Source organism: Vicugna pacos, chromosome 35 (assembly GCF_048564905.1).
Source record: "Vicugna pacos chromosome 35, VicPac4, whole genome shotgun sequence".
Lineage (NCBI taxonomy): Eukaryota > Metazoa > Chordata > Mammalia > Artiodactyla > Camelidae > Vicugna > Vicugna pacos.
Genome location: NC_133021.1, coordinates 23,717,190 through 23,734,575, shown reverse-complemented (window position 1 = coordinate 23,734,575; position 17,386 = coordinate 23,717,190). Strand labels below are relative to the sequence as shown.

The following is a 17,386-nucleotide window of genomic DNA, read 5'->3' as shown; positions in this document are numbered from 1 at the left end:
TTCCATTTGTATGACATTCTAGAACAGGAAGGACTAAGTGTGGCGGGATATAAAGCAGATGGGTAGTTTCCATGAGCTGGGGGTCGGGAGGTGGAGTGCAGAGAGTCATGAAGGGATCTGCTAGGGTGAGAACACGTTGTCCACCTTCTTAGTGGTGCTTCCATTGGTGTATGCATTTGTCGAAACTCATTGATCTGAGCACTCAAAACAGGTACATTTTATTGTCTCTAAACTATACCTTAATAGAGTTTTTTTTTTAAGTTGTTTGAAACTTAGAATCCCTGCTAAGCAAAAATAAATGTAATGATTTGAAGTGCTGGTGACTAATTTATTTGAAACACTTAGTGAGAGATGTTGATCCGCAGCCTGCCTTCAGCATGGCTTTTTACACACCCTGGGAGGAAGTCCTGGAGACAGCAGCAAGAATGCCAGGTGGGGAGGGTGGGGGACCAAGGGACAGTGGAAAGAGCCTATACACGTCTTTATTCCTTCGTGATTAACTCATTGTTGCCTGTGCGCCAGCCAGTGTGCTATGGAAAATTCGCTTTTTAGTCTCTCTAGCTGGCTCTGGTAGGGCTTCTCTTTCTGGAAAGGAGGATCATACAGCTTGGAACTCCAGTCAAGTCTCTCCCTGCCTCCCCATTGAGTGCAGTAATGTGAATGTGATCTGACCATGTTAACCAGTTGAATAATTTGAATATTACACACAGTTGGGTTCTTCTGATATGTCCATAGGCTTCTCAGGAACATTATACATACTATCCGCGGTTGATTGGATCCATAGATGCGGAACTGCAGATATGGAGGGCTAGCTGTAAAGTTATACCCAGATTTTTGACAGCGCAGAGAGTAGGCACCCTTAGCCTCTGCATTGTTTTCAAGGGTCAACTGTATTGTCATTCATTTAGCAAATACGTATTGGGTACCTACCATGTGCCAGAAACTGCTTGTGGCTGGGAATAAAACATATTGTAGTCTAGTACTCCCTATTTAGCAGATGATGATTGGAAAGATACTGGATTTAATTTGAAAGACATGGTTCTTACACTGATTCTACCCTGCAATTGCTGAGTGACTCTGAACAAGTCAGTTAATCTCTCAGGGCTTCACATCTCCCATCTTTCAAATTTCAAGAATTTGAAATAGTCTAGGAATAATTTCCAGCTTGACAGCCACTGTCATTAGCTACTGCTGACTGGACCATAACTTTATTCGAGCTTGTATGTGAGATCTGGGCAGGAGGCTTAGCTGCACAGGACTGTCCCACACAGCTCACAGCACAGTGATACCTATCCACTCAAGAACCCTTTTCTTCGACCATGGTGCTCACCCTTGGTGTCACATCAGAATCATCTGGGGACTTTAAAAAAAAAAAAAAAACTCCTAATGCCAAGCCTGCATCTCAGCCCAGTTAAGTCAGAATCTCCCAGGGATGGACCTACTAGGAGTCAGTCACGTTTAAACACATTTAATCGTCTACTTATTTGTCCCTTTCATATCCATTAACATTCACCCCCCCCCAAGCCCCAAAGAAAGTAGGTCTGGAAGATCTGACACATGGCACTGAATTTGATAACCATTTTGATAACAGCTGGTGTTGCTGTGTGTATTTCATAACAGCTGCATTCAGAGCAAGTCAGGGCATTAGCACTGAGCTCAAGGCATATCTGAGTCCATGGGTCACCCCATATTTCTACCATCTAGGAAAGAATTTTGGGTTCTTCATTGTCTGTTATTACCAACATTATTGTTTAACTTAATTCACACAGTCAATAAGTATTTGTTGACTGCATGCTGTGTGCCAGGCACTGTGTCCTGGAGACTCTGTGGAGAGCAGAAATTAACCAGGTGGTGGGAATAACACGTGCAAAGTCCCTGTGGCAGAAAGGGGGTTGGCCAGTCAGAAGAACTGAAAGGATGGTCACGTGGCTGGAGCAGAGAGGGTGCTCGCTGCATGCAGTGGGAGGAGGCTGGCACTGTGGGAAAGCACCAGACCGCCCACGCTCCGTGGGCGGAGTTGTAGCTGCAGGGATCATGGGAGGAAGTTGCCGTCTATGCATCGTCTCCAAACGTGTTGCCTTTCAGCAGTATACTGACTGACTAACTCTTTTTAAGACCACAATAAAAAGACATTATTAGCAAGAACAGTGTGCAAGCATGCTCATGAGTCATCTAGAGGAGGTCACCCAAGAGTGGCACGTTTTTATTTGATTCCCTCCCAGGCAGAACCGCACGCCCCACCCTCCAGGTTTATGCTCCCTCATAACAGTAGATCATATGCACTGAGGGCCAGGTTTGCACCCAGCACTGTGGTAAGCACTTCATTGCCTCACGGAATTTCCGCTACCAGCCTGTGAGATAGGACTATTACTGTGCTTTTTTATGGAGAGACACAGAGAGATGAATAATTCACCCACAACTGCACGGCTACAAAGTGGTAAAACTGGGAAATGGGCCCAGGCAGTCTCTCGTTGGATGGCCAATTGATCGTGGTGCTGTGTTGATGCTGAAACATGATGTTGGCTCTGCTTGGGGCTCATTTGAAATGTTTTCACCTTTATTCAGAGAAAATAGAAGCTACAATGAGGTTTCAAGTGGATAGTAACACGGTCCAATGGCATCTCCCCCCACCATGTGCTCAGATAATAGACAGGTTGACAAAGATGTCATCACTCCTAGGAGGTGACACACAATACGTGAAACCAGAAAATGAAGGAAACAATAATGTTTAATTGAAATTTCAGGGGAACTTAGATACGACATAATAGGTATAACATAATTACTGGTTTTGAGGCTGATTGAATGAATTCACTTGATGTATGTGCCGTCAGAAAATTATCCTGCCCCTGGGAAGCACTTAATGCCTTCTTGGAAACAGGACTCAAGTGTTTGGCTAGATTTTTGCGAAGCCTGGATTCAAACCCACACATCCTGCACTCTGGGGTGAGTAACAAGAGGGCTCTGGAAACTACGTGGAAAATTATATGGAAACTGTGGCCTTAGATATGCAAGCAGCCTATGTGTAATGCAGGGAAATGAGTTCATTGCCAAGAGCCTTGGGCTCATGTGGGTTCATTATCATTGCCTCTGTTGACATCAAGTCTTGTGTTTTAATGGTCTGGGATTACCTGGTATTTGGTACATGGACCCATTAACAGGGACACAGATTCTCTTTTAACTGATATGCTGAAGTAGTCCGTAGTCAAATCAACATTGGGTGAGAACCTTTCTATACCAAGCAGTAACTCATTTAAGTCCCACCAAGAGAACTGAGTCTCGATCCTTAGAGATGAGGAATGGGAGACCAAGAGGAATGTGCCCAAAGTCTCACAGTGCATCAGGGACAGGGTTTAGGGTTTGAGCCAAAGCTGGTGCTCGTATAATAACATGCCAGTGAGAGTTTACACCCATCATCCAGGATGCATTACCAGTGTGGAGAAAGGATCCTGTTTTTGCAGACGCGGACGTGAAAGTCTGGTTGTCAGCTGGCGGCTAAAACTCGAATGTTGGCTGAGGCAGCAATATTGTATACAGTCTGTGCTCCCTTCCGTTTCTCATTGAAATAAAGATTCTGCTGCAGGGCTGTTCACTCAAACTCACTCCTGAGGACTGCTGGGCGCTCCGGCACGTCTGTGTCCACCCGGCAGAGCCCAGGGAGCTCAATTTCCTTTGTCCAACAGCTGCAGAACCAGGAGCTGCTGCGGGCAATGATGAAGAAGGCTGAGCTGGAAATCAGCAGCAAAGTGATGGAGACGATGAAGAGACTGGAGGACCCTGTGCAGCGCCAGCGGGTGCTGGTGGAGCAGGAGAGGCAGAAGTACCTGCACGAGGAAGAGAAGGTGGTCAGGAAGTTGTGGTGAGTGCAGCCCCTCACTGCATGTGTAGCTGTGCAACCTGCAAAGGAAACCTGTCTTTGCTAAAGAGGAGGCCCTTCCTACACGGTGCTCTCGCCCTCTTTCTTTATGGAGCACCTACTGTGCACAGATAGAGTTCGGCTGGTTCTGGGTCTCTGTGGACCCTTAGCCACTGTCCCTCCAGCCAGGTCCAGGAAATCCAGCAATCCTCGGGGGTCTGAGCTAGTTTCTTTTGAAGCTGGAACATCACGCTGTTTTGCGGGGTTCAGCCACACATGAAATGAAAAGCAGCCAGTGGCAAAACCCCAGTGATAAATGGGAAGTCTTCACTTCATCTCACTAAATTAAAACTAATAGCCGAAATAACAGGGCACTAAAATTACCCTACGATTATTCAACGGTAGTTAAAATCGCAAAAGAAGAATTTAAATGTAGAGTATGTCTGATCCAGAATGAAAGATGCTTCCTTGAACGTCACCAGTCTGCTGAGGTTGTTATTGAAAGCATCTGTCAAGTCCCAGTATTGATACGAGCAGAGGGTTATTACTCCCCAGTCACTGGGGCAGACCCATCTTTTATGTTAATGTATGTTTTGTTATGCGATAAAGATTTATCATAGAACCATTTTCATCTTTTAGTGAACAGTCTTTGGCTTGAGTTCTTCTAGTGTTGGTAATTCTCTCTCTCTCTCTTTTTTTTTTTTTGAGTTCTTCAAAGCCATTTTGATTGATTGATTTTTTATTTTAAAAATGTCTATACAATTTGTAAGGTGACATTCCATTTACAATTATTACAAAATAGTGGCCACATTCCCCATGTTGTACAATAAATATGTCTTTGTAGCCTGTCTGATACCCAACAGTTTGTACCTCCCACTCCTCCACCCTTATGTTGCCCCTCTCCTGTTCTTCCCACCAGTAACCAGGTGTTTCTTTTGTATATCTGTGAGTCTGCTTCTTTTTTGTTATGCATTCACTAGTGTGTTGTATTTTTTAGATTCCACATATAAGTGAGATCATACAGTCTTTGACTTATTTCGCTTAGCATAATGCACTCCAGGTTCATCCATGTTGCTGCAAACGGCAAAATTTCACTCCTTTTTATGGCTGTGTAGTATTCCATCGTGTATAGGTAATTCTCTCATTTCTTGGAAAGCTTAAACCTCCCAAGTTGGGATTCTAAGGGGACAACTTTCAAATTCTTTTTATGACCAGAATCACCAGAAGTCTACATGATGGGGAAAGTTATATGCTGTATCTCCAATTTGATATTCTAATTGTAACTCATGTCACCTCAGATGCCAATCCAATGTGTCTGATTAAAATTAGAATATCCCTCTTAGCAGACTAGAGAAAAAATATCAATTTGAGATATTAATTTCCTAAGAATTAAGTTTGACCACTCTTCATCAACATCTCAAAATATAGCCTCTAAATTTTGATTTAGTTCATGCATTTATAGACAGTCAATCACCCACCATGAGGTAATAAGATTATTATTATTTGTCTGAAACCATTTCTGTGACAGCCCAATTGTCTACAACTAGGTCACAAGGTCCTTCTGGAAACTTCTTTTTTAAAAAATACAGCCTTTTAAATAATGTCTATAGAATTTCCAATTAAATTATGAAAAAGTAAATGCCCTTCCTTTAAAAATTGTGTTTAGTGGTTAACTTGCTTCTGGCCTAGAAGAAGCGTCCCTGATCTCAATAATACCCTGACACTAGCAGCCCAGTGAAGGAATGAGTTAGGAAGGGGCGTGGAGTAAACCAATATGAGAGGACTTAATGTGGCCAGCTCTGTGGGACAGTCACATGTGAATACAGTGTGTACAGGACACCTGAAGAACTTCAGTGGGGCAAAGCAGAACACAGGAGTATGTGATGGCACAAAACAGGTGAACTACAGGTGCGCCAGGTGAAAGGAGAAACTGCTTCATGCCCCAGGGGTCGGGAAGACTTACCCTGAGTTCTGGCTTGCACCATGTGCCCCCAAGCCAAGGGTGGTACCATGTGCATTGGTTTGTTAAACTGAACTGAGATGGCCTTGAAGCCACGTGGGAATTCATCAGTGGAGGCTAGAGAAGGGGCCTCCTAGGCAGAGGAGCCCGAGAACCAGTAAGTGCCAGGGCCAGGAATGTGCAGGATGTCCTTGGAGAAGTGGGGATAGTCCAGATTGGCAGGTGAGCTGAGTGCAGGATGCTTATCATGTCTCGTACTGGGGTTGGGCCACTCCCATTTGCATGGTGCCGGCCCATATCTAGACTCTACTCACGCCCAGCTTGCCTGCTTGGTATCTCTCTGGCCTGTGTTTATTGCGATTGGAAGATAATGCAACAGAAGCCTGGATTTTTGGCTTTTTGTGCAAGTTCCTGGGTCCAACGCCTAGATTCAGAACTTCTCTGGGTGGAGCTTAGGAATGTGCACTCCACAAAGGTATGGGGGAGTTTCTGAAGCATCTTCACATTTGAGAGTTACTGCCTGGCCTGGTGAGGAAGTCACTGGAACTTTTTGATCAAGGAAGTAAAAGCTGTATTTCAGATACAATCACGTGCAGAACCGATTGTGGGAGAAAGAGACTGGCATCAAGGAAGCCATGTTGGAAGTGACTACATAACGGTCCAGACAAAAACCCGTAAGGCCCAAATCAAGTAGAAGTAGGGATGGGAAAATAAATCAAATACATAATGGACGAATTGGTTGGATCAGAGTAGTGAGAAAGAGTGGGTTATAAAAGACAGCCTGAAATTTCAACTCTGATATGTCAGGAAAACATTCAATTATGTCTTCCTTCCCCTCCCCCACCTCCCAACTCCTCCTTTCCCTGCCTCTCTCCTTACACATACACACACACATACATACATACACAGAGGAAAATAATTTCTCTTGGGAATCATGTTAGGGAAGGTTGTTGGTGAGCCATTCAGATGGCAGAGAAATGAAATTTGGGTCTAAAACTATGGCAAAAAATTGGATCAAGATAATTTCTCTCTGCTGGGTTTCTATGTGGACATAATAGGTGGGCTTCTAATAACAGATGAAACCTGTCTCAACAAATTAATGCTGCTTTTTAACCACAGTAGAATGAAAAGCACCTTCAACAAACAGAATGGATTTACCTATAAACCACAGCATCTTTGAATGTCTGACACTCTTCCTGAGCAAAGTTCACATCTGTGAAGTCTTACTGATGACTGTGATGTTGAAAATGTATTCTCAGCACTCACTTTAGCTCCATGGCCTCTGACTAAGTTTCATCTGTATGCTTTATCTGTAAATAGATCTCAAACATGAATAGAAGCAACATTGTTGTGTACAGTAACATCCATACAGGTTTGTGTGTGTTCCATGAGCAACAGAGGAAGAGCTGTGACATTTAAGGGTCTCCTGAGTGCAGGGCTATGAAACCCAAGAGGCACACTGTGTAGAAGAGATTAAAATAGAATTTTAGGCAGACTGACTTTGGATCAGCTGACGGCTCCTTGGAGTATTAATTGCAACTTGGCAGGCTTGTGTGTTGTTAATGGAACCATGATAACATTAGGGTCTTAGTTCTTCCATCAAAGCTTAAAAAAAAGCTGGACAGTGTGTCCAGTCTACACATGAACATAGTTCTGCTTGGTAACGGAATGGGAAAGAACTTTTCCACACAGAGGTACCATATTTGGGCCTTTATGATGGATAGCACACCTTCCCTCCACCTCAGGGATGCAGTAGCCTTAGGAAGCTTCCTATGGGCGAGTTCACACAAAACCAGTTACCTTTCCATAGTTTGCAAATGAGGACATTGAGCGGGTGAGACTTTCCAACTTTTGGTCCTGATGTTGCATCATTTCATTGGAAGCGGTCGTAGGCAATTTGGTTCATAATAGAATGAAAGACATCACCAACCACTTCATCCCCCTTCTTGGAGGTAGATGAATTTGTCATTTGCCTGTGGTCCTTGTTGAATGCGTGTGATATCCTGCCTGACATGGGACAGCTGCCATGCCATCCACCGCTCCATCGTCTGGCCCACCTGGTGGGCAGGGTCTGGGCGAGCCATGGTACCTTCCTATTTTTCCTCCTAGTTTTATTGAGATGTAATTGACAAAGAGCACTGTGTAAGTACAGCATAATGATCTGACTTACACGCATGAACTTACTGCCACAGGAAGTTTAGTGAACATCCATCATCTATAGATACAAAATTAAATAGAAAAAAAAGTTTCCTTATGATGAGAACTCTTAGGATTTACTCTTAACAACTTTTATATATAACGCACCGCCATGTTAATTATATTTATCACGTTGTCCATTACATCCCTGCACTTACTTATCATATAACTGGGAGTTTGTACTTTTCTTGTCCAGCAGCCTGAGCCACAGAAGATGCCCGCCCTGGAAAGCTGTTCATTTACTGCCACCTAGTGGTTTTCAATCAAAGCTCTCTTCCAGTTTCTTTTAGAGGGATTTTTCAGTCTTGTCAGATTTACCTGCAAGCTGAAATGACGCATACATCTGTTTAGGGTGGGGTTATTAATGTGCCAGGAGACAGAATGCCATTCCTGGTGTGTTCATTTGTTGAAGTGGAAGACCTTAATTTAGTTCTGTTGGGACTGGCAGTACCCTCAGAGGTGAGTGTATTGTGCACACACACACGCCCCAGAAATCAGATCTGTGATCATTTCTTCTCTTTGTGGCCTGGAGAGGACACTCAATCCTTATTGGTGGGACAGTCAGTATAAACCAGAAATTCTCGGTCAGGTGCAGTTTTGTTCCCCTCCCCCACGGACATTTCACAATGCCTGGAGACATTCTTGTTTGTCACAGATTGGGGGTGAGGATGCTCCTGGCATCTAGTGAGTAGAGGCCAGGGATGCTGCTAAATATCCTACAGTGCACAGGCAGCCCCCCACAAAAAAAAGAATGACCTGGCTCCAATGGTCAAGTGCCAAGGTTGAGAGGCCTGCTACAGGGCCATCTGGGCGCCTCATTTTGCTCCAACACAGCTTTCTCTCCGCTGCACATTACAGAGTGCACACACCCACCTCTTAGTTGGCATCAGCACCACTTAAAATGAAGAACTGGGTCCACTGTCAGCCAAGTGGCCAACCTGCGCCCCCCCCCGCCCCCGCCTCCCGTGGACAGCCCTGGGAGAGCTTCCTCGCGCCCACCTCACACCGCAGTGGGCTGTCTTAACCAGACCAAGCTACTCCTCTACCCCGTGCTTCCCCCGTCTCAGTGGGAGCCGAGGGAGGGGCCGGGACGCCGTCCCCCCGGGACGGGAGCCCTTGCCCCTGCACTGTCTTTATTGAAAGCTTCGGTGCTCACTCCACGAACGGTCTGCTCCCCCCGCCAGTGACCTGGAAGACTTCGTTGAACACTTAAAGAAGGACTCCGCGTCGGCCAGCCGCGTGGTCACTCTAAAAGACGTGGAAGACGGGGCCTTCCTCCTGCGCCAGGTGGGCGAAGCCGTAGCTTCCCTGAAAGGTGAGCGGCCTCCTTGGAGGCAGAAGTCTTAAGCGCGATTCCTGAGGTGTTTAAAGATCTGTCAATACTGAAGGAGTCACTCACGCCTGCGGGGCAGCCCGTGTGCCGGGTGCTCCTCTGGGCGCTTGGGATACCTCATTCAACGAAACAGGCAAGCACCCCTGTCTTCCTGGGGCCGACACCGCAGAGAGTGCTGTGATGCTTAGGACTAAATGGTACCAGTAACAGTTTCTCTTCTCTGGGCTCTTAACAATGCACCAGGGCATCTGTGACAAATGTATTAAAGACAGTCCAAGGGATGCTTGAACTTGTCCCTGATTTAAGACAGGAAATGAGACCTAGCGGGTCTCCGCCCTCGCCCGAGCTCACGTTGAACCCAGCTGCGGCCACTGCCTCCTGAAGACGCGTGAGCCGCGCGGTGGAGGGCGAACCCCACGCCTCTCAACCCTGTCCGGTGTCCGGGTGCGGGGCAGGGGGCTTGCTGTTCTGGCCTTTTCTCCTACAGCTCACCACTGCTCTTGGCCTGCAGGAGAATTCCCAACCTTACAAAACAAGATGCGAGCCATCCTGCGCATAGAAGTGGAGGCCGTGCGGTTTCTGAAGGAGGAGCCGCACCGGCTGGACAGTCTCCTGCAGAGAGTGAGGAGCATGACGGACACTCTGACCATGTTGCGGAGGTGACCGCGGCTTCCCAAGGGACGGGGTGGGTCCTGGGAGGATGGGGAGGAGCTTTGAGGACTCCCGGGGCTCTCCCCACCTCGCCCCGTCTTCATTGTCACGAGTCCAGTCACACCTTATTTCAGTGTCCTGAGAAGAAACAGTGGCTCCTTCCCACCTTGAAAATTCTGTTGCCATGTGGCTTAAGGTCCTGACTCCTCAGCACAGCTTGCTACCTCAGGCATGTCCTAGGGCTGAAAAATAGTGAATGCAGTAAATATTTTTTTAAAAGACATTTGAATGAGTCTAAAAACCCACTTTTCATAACATTTTGAAGTTGAACCATGGGTCAAATTATTTTATCAGCCTCGTTCACGTCAGGAGCATAGGTGGCTTCCATTAGAAGAAAATGAGTGGAAACAAATGAAGCCTTTCTTGAATGACCTACTGGAAGAGCATGTAAGTCCCACTTAGTAAAGAGCATCGCAGCCCCTTGGGTGGCACAGGCCAGTCACCCATACCGCGGATGTGCCCGCCCGCACAGGAAGTCACAGTGGAGGGAGGACTGAAAAATCACTGGCTCATCATGACATTCATTGAAAAGAATATCCCCCAACTTCACACCTACGTAAAAGGTGCCGGTCCTGTATGCATGCTGGGTTTGCGCTGCTCAGAGCACCATGATAGACTCTGTTTTTGGGTGACAATTAGATCTCTTTCTTCTCCACAGACTAGCTTACAGTCATGAGTACTTTCCGTGTATCAGGCTGAACTAAGCCCTTTACACGTTGTAGCCCATCCAGTCCTAATTAAAAACCGCATGGGGCAGGCACTCATGTTATTCTCATTTCACAGGTAGACCCGGAGGTTTGGGGAGGCTCACAGCGGGTAGGAGGTGGGGCTGGGATTTGGGCTGACAGTTTGACCCCAGAGTTGCTGTTGGTTCTGATCTCACAGCCAGGCAGTCAGTAATATTAGACATTCTGTCTGTTCCAGCTCACGTGTTGGTTGTCAAGCATAGAATCATAAAATAAACAGGACCCCTGCCTTCATAAAACTGCCTCTCCCACACGGGAAATTGACACAACTACCACAAATAAACCACTTCCCAACAGTGGCAGTCCTGAATTTACCATTGTTGAATTTGAGGTGCTGGAAGGATATCCAAACAGAGTTGCGCATGAGCCACTTGGGACGTGGGATGAAGTTCAAGAGACAGAGTTAGAGGGGGTCCCTGCCTAACTCAGAGGGAGGAAGGAGAGATTTAGAATTGGAAGTCACCTTCATGAAGATGATTATTGGCGATGGAAGAGATGGCTATGGTAGAACAAGAAGGAAAGGAGGAAACAGATCCTTGGGGATTTGGGATTGAAGGGACGAGGTAGATAAAGAGCAACAGAAGCCAAGGAGTGGTCATAGTGCCGTTTTTCCAATCAAAAAAAGAGCATTTTGGTAAGAAGGGAATGAGGGACTAAATCAAACTTATGGGTCAAGTACTACGTTCGACAATGTCTTCCATGTAACTAAAATGGTCACAGCAACCAGCCCAGAGGGCGGTGTTGAAAGGCACCATCACCACTGTCGTCATCCTCACTGGTACCGTTCATAGACTGCTTTTCTATAGAGCAGTATCTGGGGCTCACAGAGGTGAAGTTCCCAACATTCTAGAGCCAGAACACAGTAGAACTGACATTCAGACACAGGCCTGACACCGAAGGTCTTGTCTTTTCCTCTGCACCATGCATGGAGACAGACACATGGCATCAAATGACCTAAAAGAGCAGAGGAGGATGAGGGCTGATCCAGCGGTTTGATTTGAAGACAGGCCTAGTCAGGCCGGGGGTGGGGGGGGGCGGCACCAGACTGAGCAGCAGGAGGAGCAAGCAAAAGGAATTAGAATATAAACCACCCCCCCAGGATGCATGGCAGTGAAAGGAGGAGAATGAAGGAAGCTTTGGCGGTTAGAACTGAGCATCCCTGACTGCTGCCCAGGCCGGGATTGGGTGGAGGAGTTATTGTTAGAATCATGTGTTCACTTCATGCCACCACCACCCAAAGGGTGACGAAAGGACATCAGACTGGACACAAGAGTGGGAGTGGAAAGGGAACACTAGACCATCTCCTGAGGGAAGAAGTAAGAAGGCAGCTACCCGAGATAACGAGGGGGCAGTTAGGTTGCTATGGAAACCCTCCAGGCGAAGCTGCTACTCGGGGTTGTAGAATGTCTTCGTTGGGCATCACGAGCTTACCGGGCTTTGGGATGACACAGCCCTCAAGGATCCCGTAAAAATAAAATGCGAGCCTCCCGTTTCAGCAGTTAACGCTGCTGTGCGTCCTTTCTCCAGGCACGTCACCGATGGGCTCTTGAAAGGCACCGACACAGCCCAGGCCGCACAGTATGTCGCTATGGAGAAGGCCACGGCCGCCGACGTCCTGAAGGCGCAGGAGGAGGCTCCCCACGCCTCGGGCCAGCCCCTCCCCGGCGCGGGCGTCTCCGGGGACGTGAAGTCGGAAGTGGTGCCCCTGACCGTGCACCACGCCCAGAGCTCGCCGGTGGTCATCCAGCCGTCCCAGCTCTCCTCCGCGCTGCTGAACCCAGCCCAGCACCCGCCCGGGGGGGCCGGCCCCCACCCGGCCAGCCCTCCCGCCGCCACACAGGAGGTGACCTCGGCTCTGCAGACGGCGCAGGGTCCTCAGTCCCCACAGATGCCCGTGAATGGTTCTGCCATGCAGAGCCTGTTCATTGAGGAGATCCACGGCGTGAGCGCCAGGAACAGGGCCGTGTCTATTGAGGTAGAGTCCGCTTTCTTTCGGTTTCTCGTAATTCGGTGAAGGGGGAAGGGACACGGTCCTTTCCCTCCGAGGGTTTACAGTCTGGTTGTAGAGATAATGCATATGTATATCCATATTTGAAATGGAAGTACTAAATATTTTATTTATTTTGCTTTTTTTCTATAAGTGAAACAAAAATACGAAAAGCTGATACAAAAAAATTCAATAGATTCCTCATTCAGCAGTGTCATTACATTAGGAATGCAGTTCCATTAGGCCCGTGGAAATCTTCATTTATCCAATTTCCACACATTTTAATGTAAAATTTTCATAAGTTTATACAATATTTGTAAAATATACTATAAAATATGAAAGATATATTTTACCAAATAAATGTATATTATCAAATATGTATTTTATCAAAATATACATAATTTTATATTTTTACCCCCAAAATATATAGAACTTTCTATTTTATCTATATATGATGTAAACTGATATCAGTGAGTGTTTTGGTGTTGGTTTCTCTCTCTTTGAACATCTCTATGATGAAAACTGAATGTAGGAAAAGAGTTACAGGATCCATACCTTTGCGAGCGCATCTTTGTGTCTCTTTCCATGGGCGTTGGTAGAGGTACATAGTAAGTGCTCAGTAATAATTTGATGAATGGATGATGGGATTTCTGAGCTTGCTTCTCTGCAAATGGAAATCACTTGGGCTTCCGTGGCAGCCTGTTTATAGAGGCGCAGCAGACAGCACGGGTCAGGTCTGTCTGATGTGCAGACATGTCCCTGGGCTCGGATACCGGAGCATGATTTTACCAACGCGCTAACCGTGTTACGCTTCCCCTACCCCGGTATGAAATCTCCGGACTATCAACTAGCCTTTCCAGCTGGCTTTTAAACTTTCTTCACTTGCTGTTGTCCTTCAGAAAGCAGAAAGGAAGTGGGAGGAGAAGAGGCAAAATCTGGACCACTATAATGGGAAAGAGTTTGAGAAGCTCCTAGAGGAAGCTCAAGCCAATATTATGAAGTCAATTCCAAACCTGGAGATGCCGCCAGCCTCGGGCCCACAGCCAAAGGGCGATGCTCTAGGAGACAAGCTAGAACTTTCAGGTAACCGAGGTACTAACCGAGTGCATGTACTCGCTGCCCTCGGGCAGTGTGGTGCTGCCCACGTCGGCATGTGCCAGCCAACGGGACCAATCTCTCACTTCCTAAGAATCTTATAAATTAAAAAAAATTTTTAATTGGAAAAACAGAGCCTCAGGTGTCCCTCGAGCCTCACTCCTACTTTTTAACTATAACCACAGTAGGGAAGCCGTGTTCTGCGTTAGGATTCTAGAACAATGTCCACTAAGGAAAAAGGCAGAGTCCCAGCTTCTGCCTTTTCTACGAGTTTATGACCCTTCACAGCACCAGCTGGGAGAATATGAGGCCTGCGTTTAAATGGAGAGCTTTTCACGGGCTGCAGAAAGAAAATGCCAGCTTTTATGAGCTCCCAAGGGCATATTAGATCATAAGGCCAAACTGCATTTTTTAAATCAAAATTATTAGATGGTATATTTAACCAACTAAACTATGGAAATTAAGTATCAATGTGTCAATAACAGTATAAAATAGCTGTTAAAAAAACCTACTTAATCTTCAACCAATTACAAACCACGTGCCTTATTCTGATCTTAAAATTATAAAAAAAGACATTATTTTACTTGCACCCAGTGTTTCTCAGAGTCCCATTCAGTGATGTCTTATGCAGTGACTAAAATTAATTTGAAAAAGAATCACCATCTTGACTTGCCTGGCAAGGAGTGTGAATGTGGAATGACCGGTGTAACACTCTCCTCCCAAATTTCTGTTTCCCCCAGCTGCTCTAAAACATCACTCTTTGAAACGTTCCCCCTCAGTCTATGCTGAGTTTTTCACCTCCTTTCCCACCTGCTAACTGTATGAGGCCTGTCCAGGGCCCTGGAGGGTCAGACAAGGCCTGGACATGGGAGATGTGTCTCTGCTCTCACAAAGATGGCTTTTCTCCCGAAGTTCGCAGGCAGGAATTCCAGCGGATAAAATGATCTACCTCATTAGGGTGTCTCTCTGGCCTAATTCTGGTTCCTCTCATTATTAATTTTCTCATCTAGTCCTTTGATGTCTTATAATCATAAATAAATTATAAATCAGTGATCATTTTTGCTTCCCACGATTGCACAACAAAAATAATCACATTACATTTTTTTTAACTTAATCTCGTTTGGGCTTTTTATTCTTTCAGATTTAAAAAATGTTGCATACATTATTTTTTAACTTACTCTCCAGTATCTTTACTCATTTCAAGTGTTCTTACTGTTGTTTTCTTTCTCTGTTTTTTTTTTAATTGATGGCCTCAGTTCTTTCTTGATAGAATGTCATATATAGCCCACCAGAAGTGTGTAAGTCTGTAAATGCTGATTTCTGTTATTTTTATTTTTTTGTCATGGGTGTTACCGCTTTTATTTATTTTTCCTTACTAACAAGGTAAAATTCTAAGCTTGGGGTTTTTAAAAACCATTTGTATTTCCTTTTGTGTGAATTGTCTGAGTACTTAGATCTCAGATACTTCCCTGTTGGAAAGGATGGATGGTCCCCAAAAATCAGTTGAGAATTTGGGGACTTGTGGCCTCAGGGTTAAAGCAAAAATATTCACCGAGACATATGTTTTCAAACAGTAAAGAAGGCTTTTTTCAAGACTATTGCCATGAGAGAGAAACTGAACTCCACTCTGGGTGCCGCATATCGGGGGAGAGGGGGGTCTTGCTAACGGCAGCTAACGGCAGGCCAAGGGCGTAGCTGTCAGGGGTAAGGAATGAATGAAGGCCAGAGGTCAAGACGGGGGTGTGGGGGGTTGCTAAACCAACCTGAGAGTCTTTGTTAAAACTAGGCTCAGCAGACCAAGGGCAGGGCCTAGTGGAAAAAAGGGGTCAGAGGAGCCTGCATCAAGCTGGGTATAGAGGGAACCTGTGTCATTACATATGAACGGGAGACTGGAGCCCACCTCCAGGGGCCCTCGGCCTGTGCCCATCCCCAGAGGCAGCCATCCTGAGGCTGGCCTGCTGGCCCAGGGACGAGCCACCCTCTGCATGGGACAGGGACTGTCTGCTACACAGAATCACTGGTGGATCCCCCTGATGACTTCCCCAAGTCTTCATTCCAACTTTGAGTAGAAAGTCCTCAAGCACTTGCTCTAAGCAACTGTCTCAGCTGCTCAGAAAAGACAAACATGCTCCCAGGAGGCCAGACTGCATCCCCAGAGTTGGGACAAAGGCCAGCTGGAAGCTTCAATCCCACATTGCTGGTTTCACGGCTTTTGTGAGCACTTGGGTAGAGGGTTAGTAACCGGCAGGGGTGAGGGATGTTGATGAAGGAATGGAGCTGTTTGAGTTTTGGGTAAAAAAATGCCTTTTTCTGGGGGAAACTCAGCACCTGGCTGCCTCTCCTAACCTTTGGTGTCAATACTAAATTTATTAATCCCTCCTTTCTGTGTTTGCTGCCTTCGCTCATTAGCAGAGAGCCTTTTCTAACCGTATAACCATGACCGAAGAAAAAAATCCACTTTCTCCGATGTTTTTCTCTGACCCCATCTGTCTCCCCTCCCTTCTGGCTCTTCCTGGGCCAGATTCTACTCGAACATCCTCAGCATGAATCCTTCCTACTAACAGACTAGGGATGATGTTTTCCAGACTAGGGATGAAGGCCCCGGAGACTATGCAGGGACCCCTAGATTTGCCTTTAGGCCTCGATCTTTCATTTCTCCAAGTAACACCAACTTTTTGGGTAACAAGAAATTTACTTAATAATAACAGGTCATACTTGCATAGCATTTACTATAAGCCAAGCTCTATTCTAAATGTTTTATGTATATTAAACCACTGAATCCTCACAACACCCTAGTGGCAAAGATATAATTAGCATACCCATTTAACAGATGAGAAAACTGAGGCAGAGAGCAGTTAATAAACTTGCGCAGGGCCTTTCTGGGACTTCAAACCAGTCAGGCTTCGGGGTCTTTATCTTTCATTGTTATACTATGGAGAGAACAGAGAAGTAAATTTTAAGTCTGAGTTTATAGAACTACACTGGACTTTCTGGACATCATCTTGAAAGATGATTTTTGCAATGACACATTGTCTTCCAGAAGACTCTCCAAATTCAGAACAGGACTCAGACAAGCTGGGGGGTAAGTCCCCACCACCTCCTCCCCCGCCACCACGGCGGAGCTACCTGCCAGGATCGGGGCTCACCACCACGAGGTCCGGCGACGTGGTCTACACCAGCAGGAAGGAGAACATTGCTGCTAAGGTCTGACGGGTTAAGCCCTGATAAACTAGTCTCTGGGTTCAGATGATGCCCTCAGACAAAGTCTTCTCTGCTCTCATTGAGAACCTTAAAAAGTAGCCAGGCAGAGAAGTGGAGAATAAATCTCCAAGGATGCACTACAGATGGAAAATGTCAGCCAGTGTTATTGGACTAGATTGAGCACCAGGAGCTGTAGCCCTATTTGACTTTTAGCTGTGCTCCCCAGCTACTTCCCCAGCAAAGCATCCTAAGATTGAAAATGGGGATCGGAGGGGGAAGCAAAAGGAAGATCGCCTCACAGAGG

General features: G+C 46.2%; 1 protein-coding gene across 18 annotated transcripts in view; it reads left to right on the top strand.

The window, feature by feature from the left end:
- KIAA1217 (KIAA1217 ortholog) overlaps positions 1-17,386 on the top strand; it is a 669,685-nt gene that overhangs the window by 640,028 nt on the left and 12,271 nt on the right. For 16 of the 18 annotated variants that reach the window (XM_072955360.1, XM_072955357.1, XM_072955359.1 and 13 more), the window contains 6 exons: positions 3,681-3,856; positions 9,194-9,324; positions 9,854-10,001; positions 12,327-12,774; positions 13,686-13,869; positions 16,922-17,085. In XM_072955360.1, the coding sequence (XP_072811461.1) occupies positions 3,681-3,856; positions 9,194-9,324; positions 9,854-10,001; positions 12,327-12,774; positions 13,686-13,869; positions 16,922-17,085 (1,251 nt within the window). The remainder of the gene's footprint in view (positions 1-3,680; positions 3,857-9,193; positions 9,325-9,853; positions 10,002-12,326; positions 12,775-13,685; positions 13,870-16,921; positions 17,086-17,386) is intronic. The other 2 variants (XM_072955356.1, XM_015243246.2) reach the window with 1 other exon arrangement.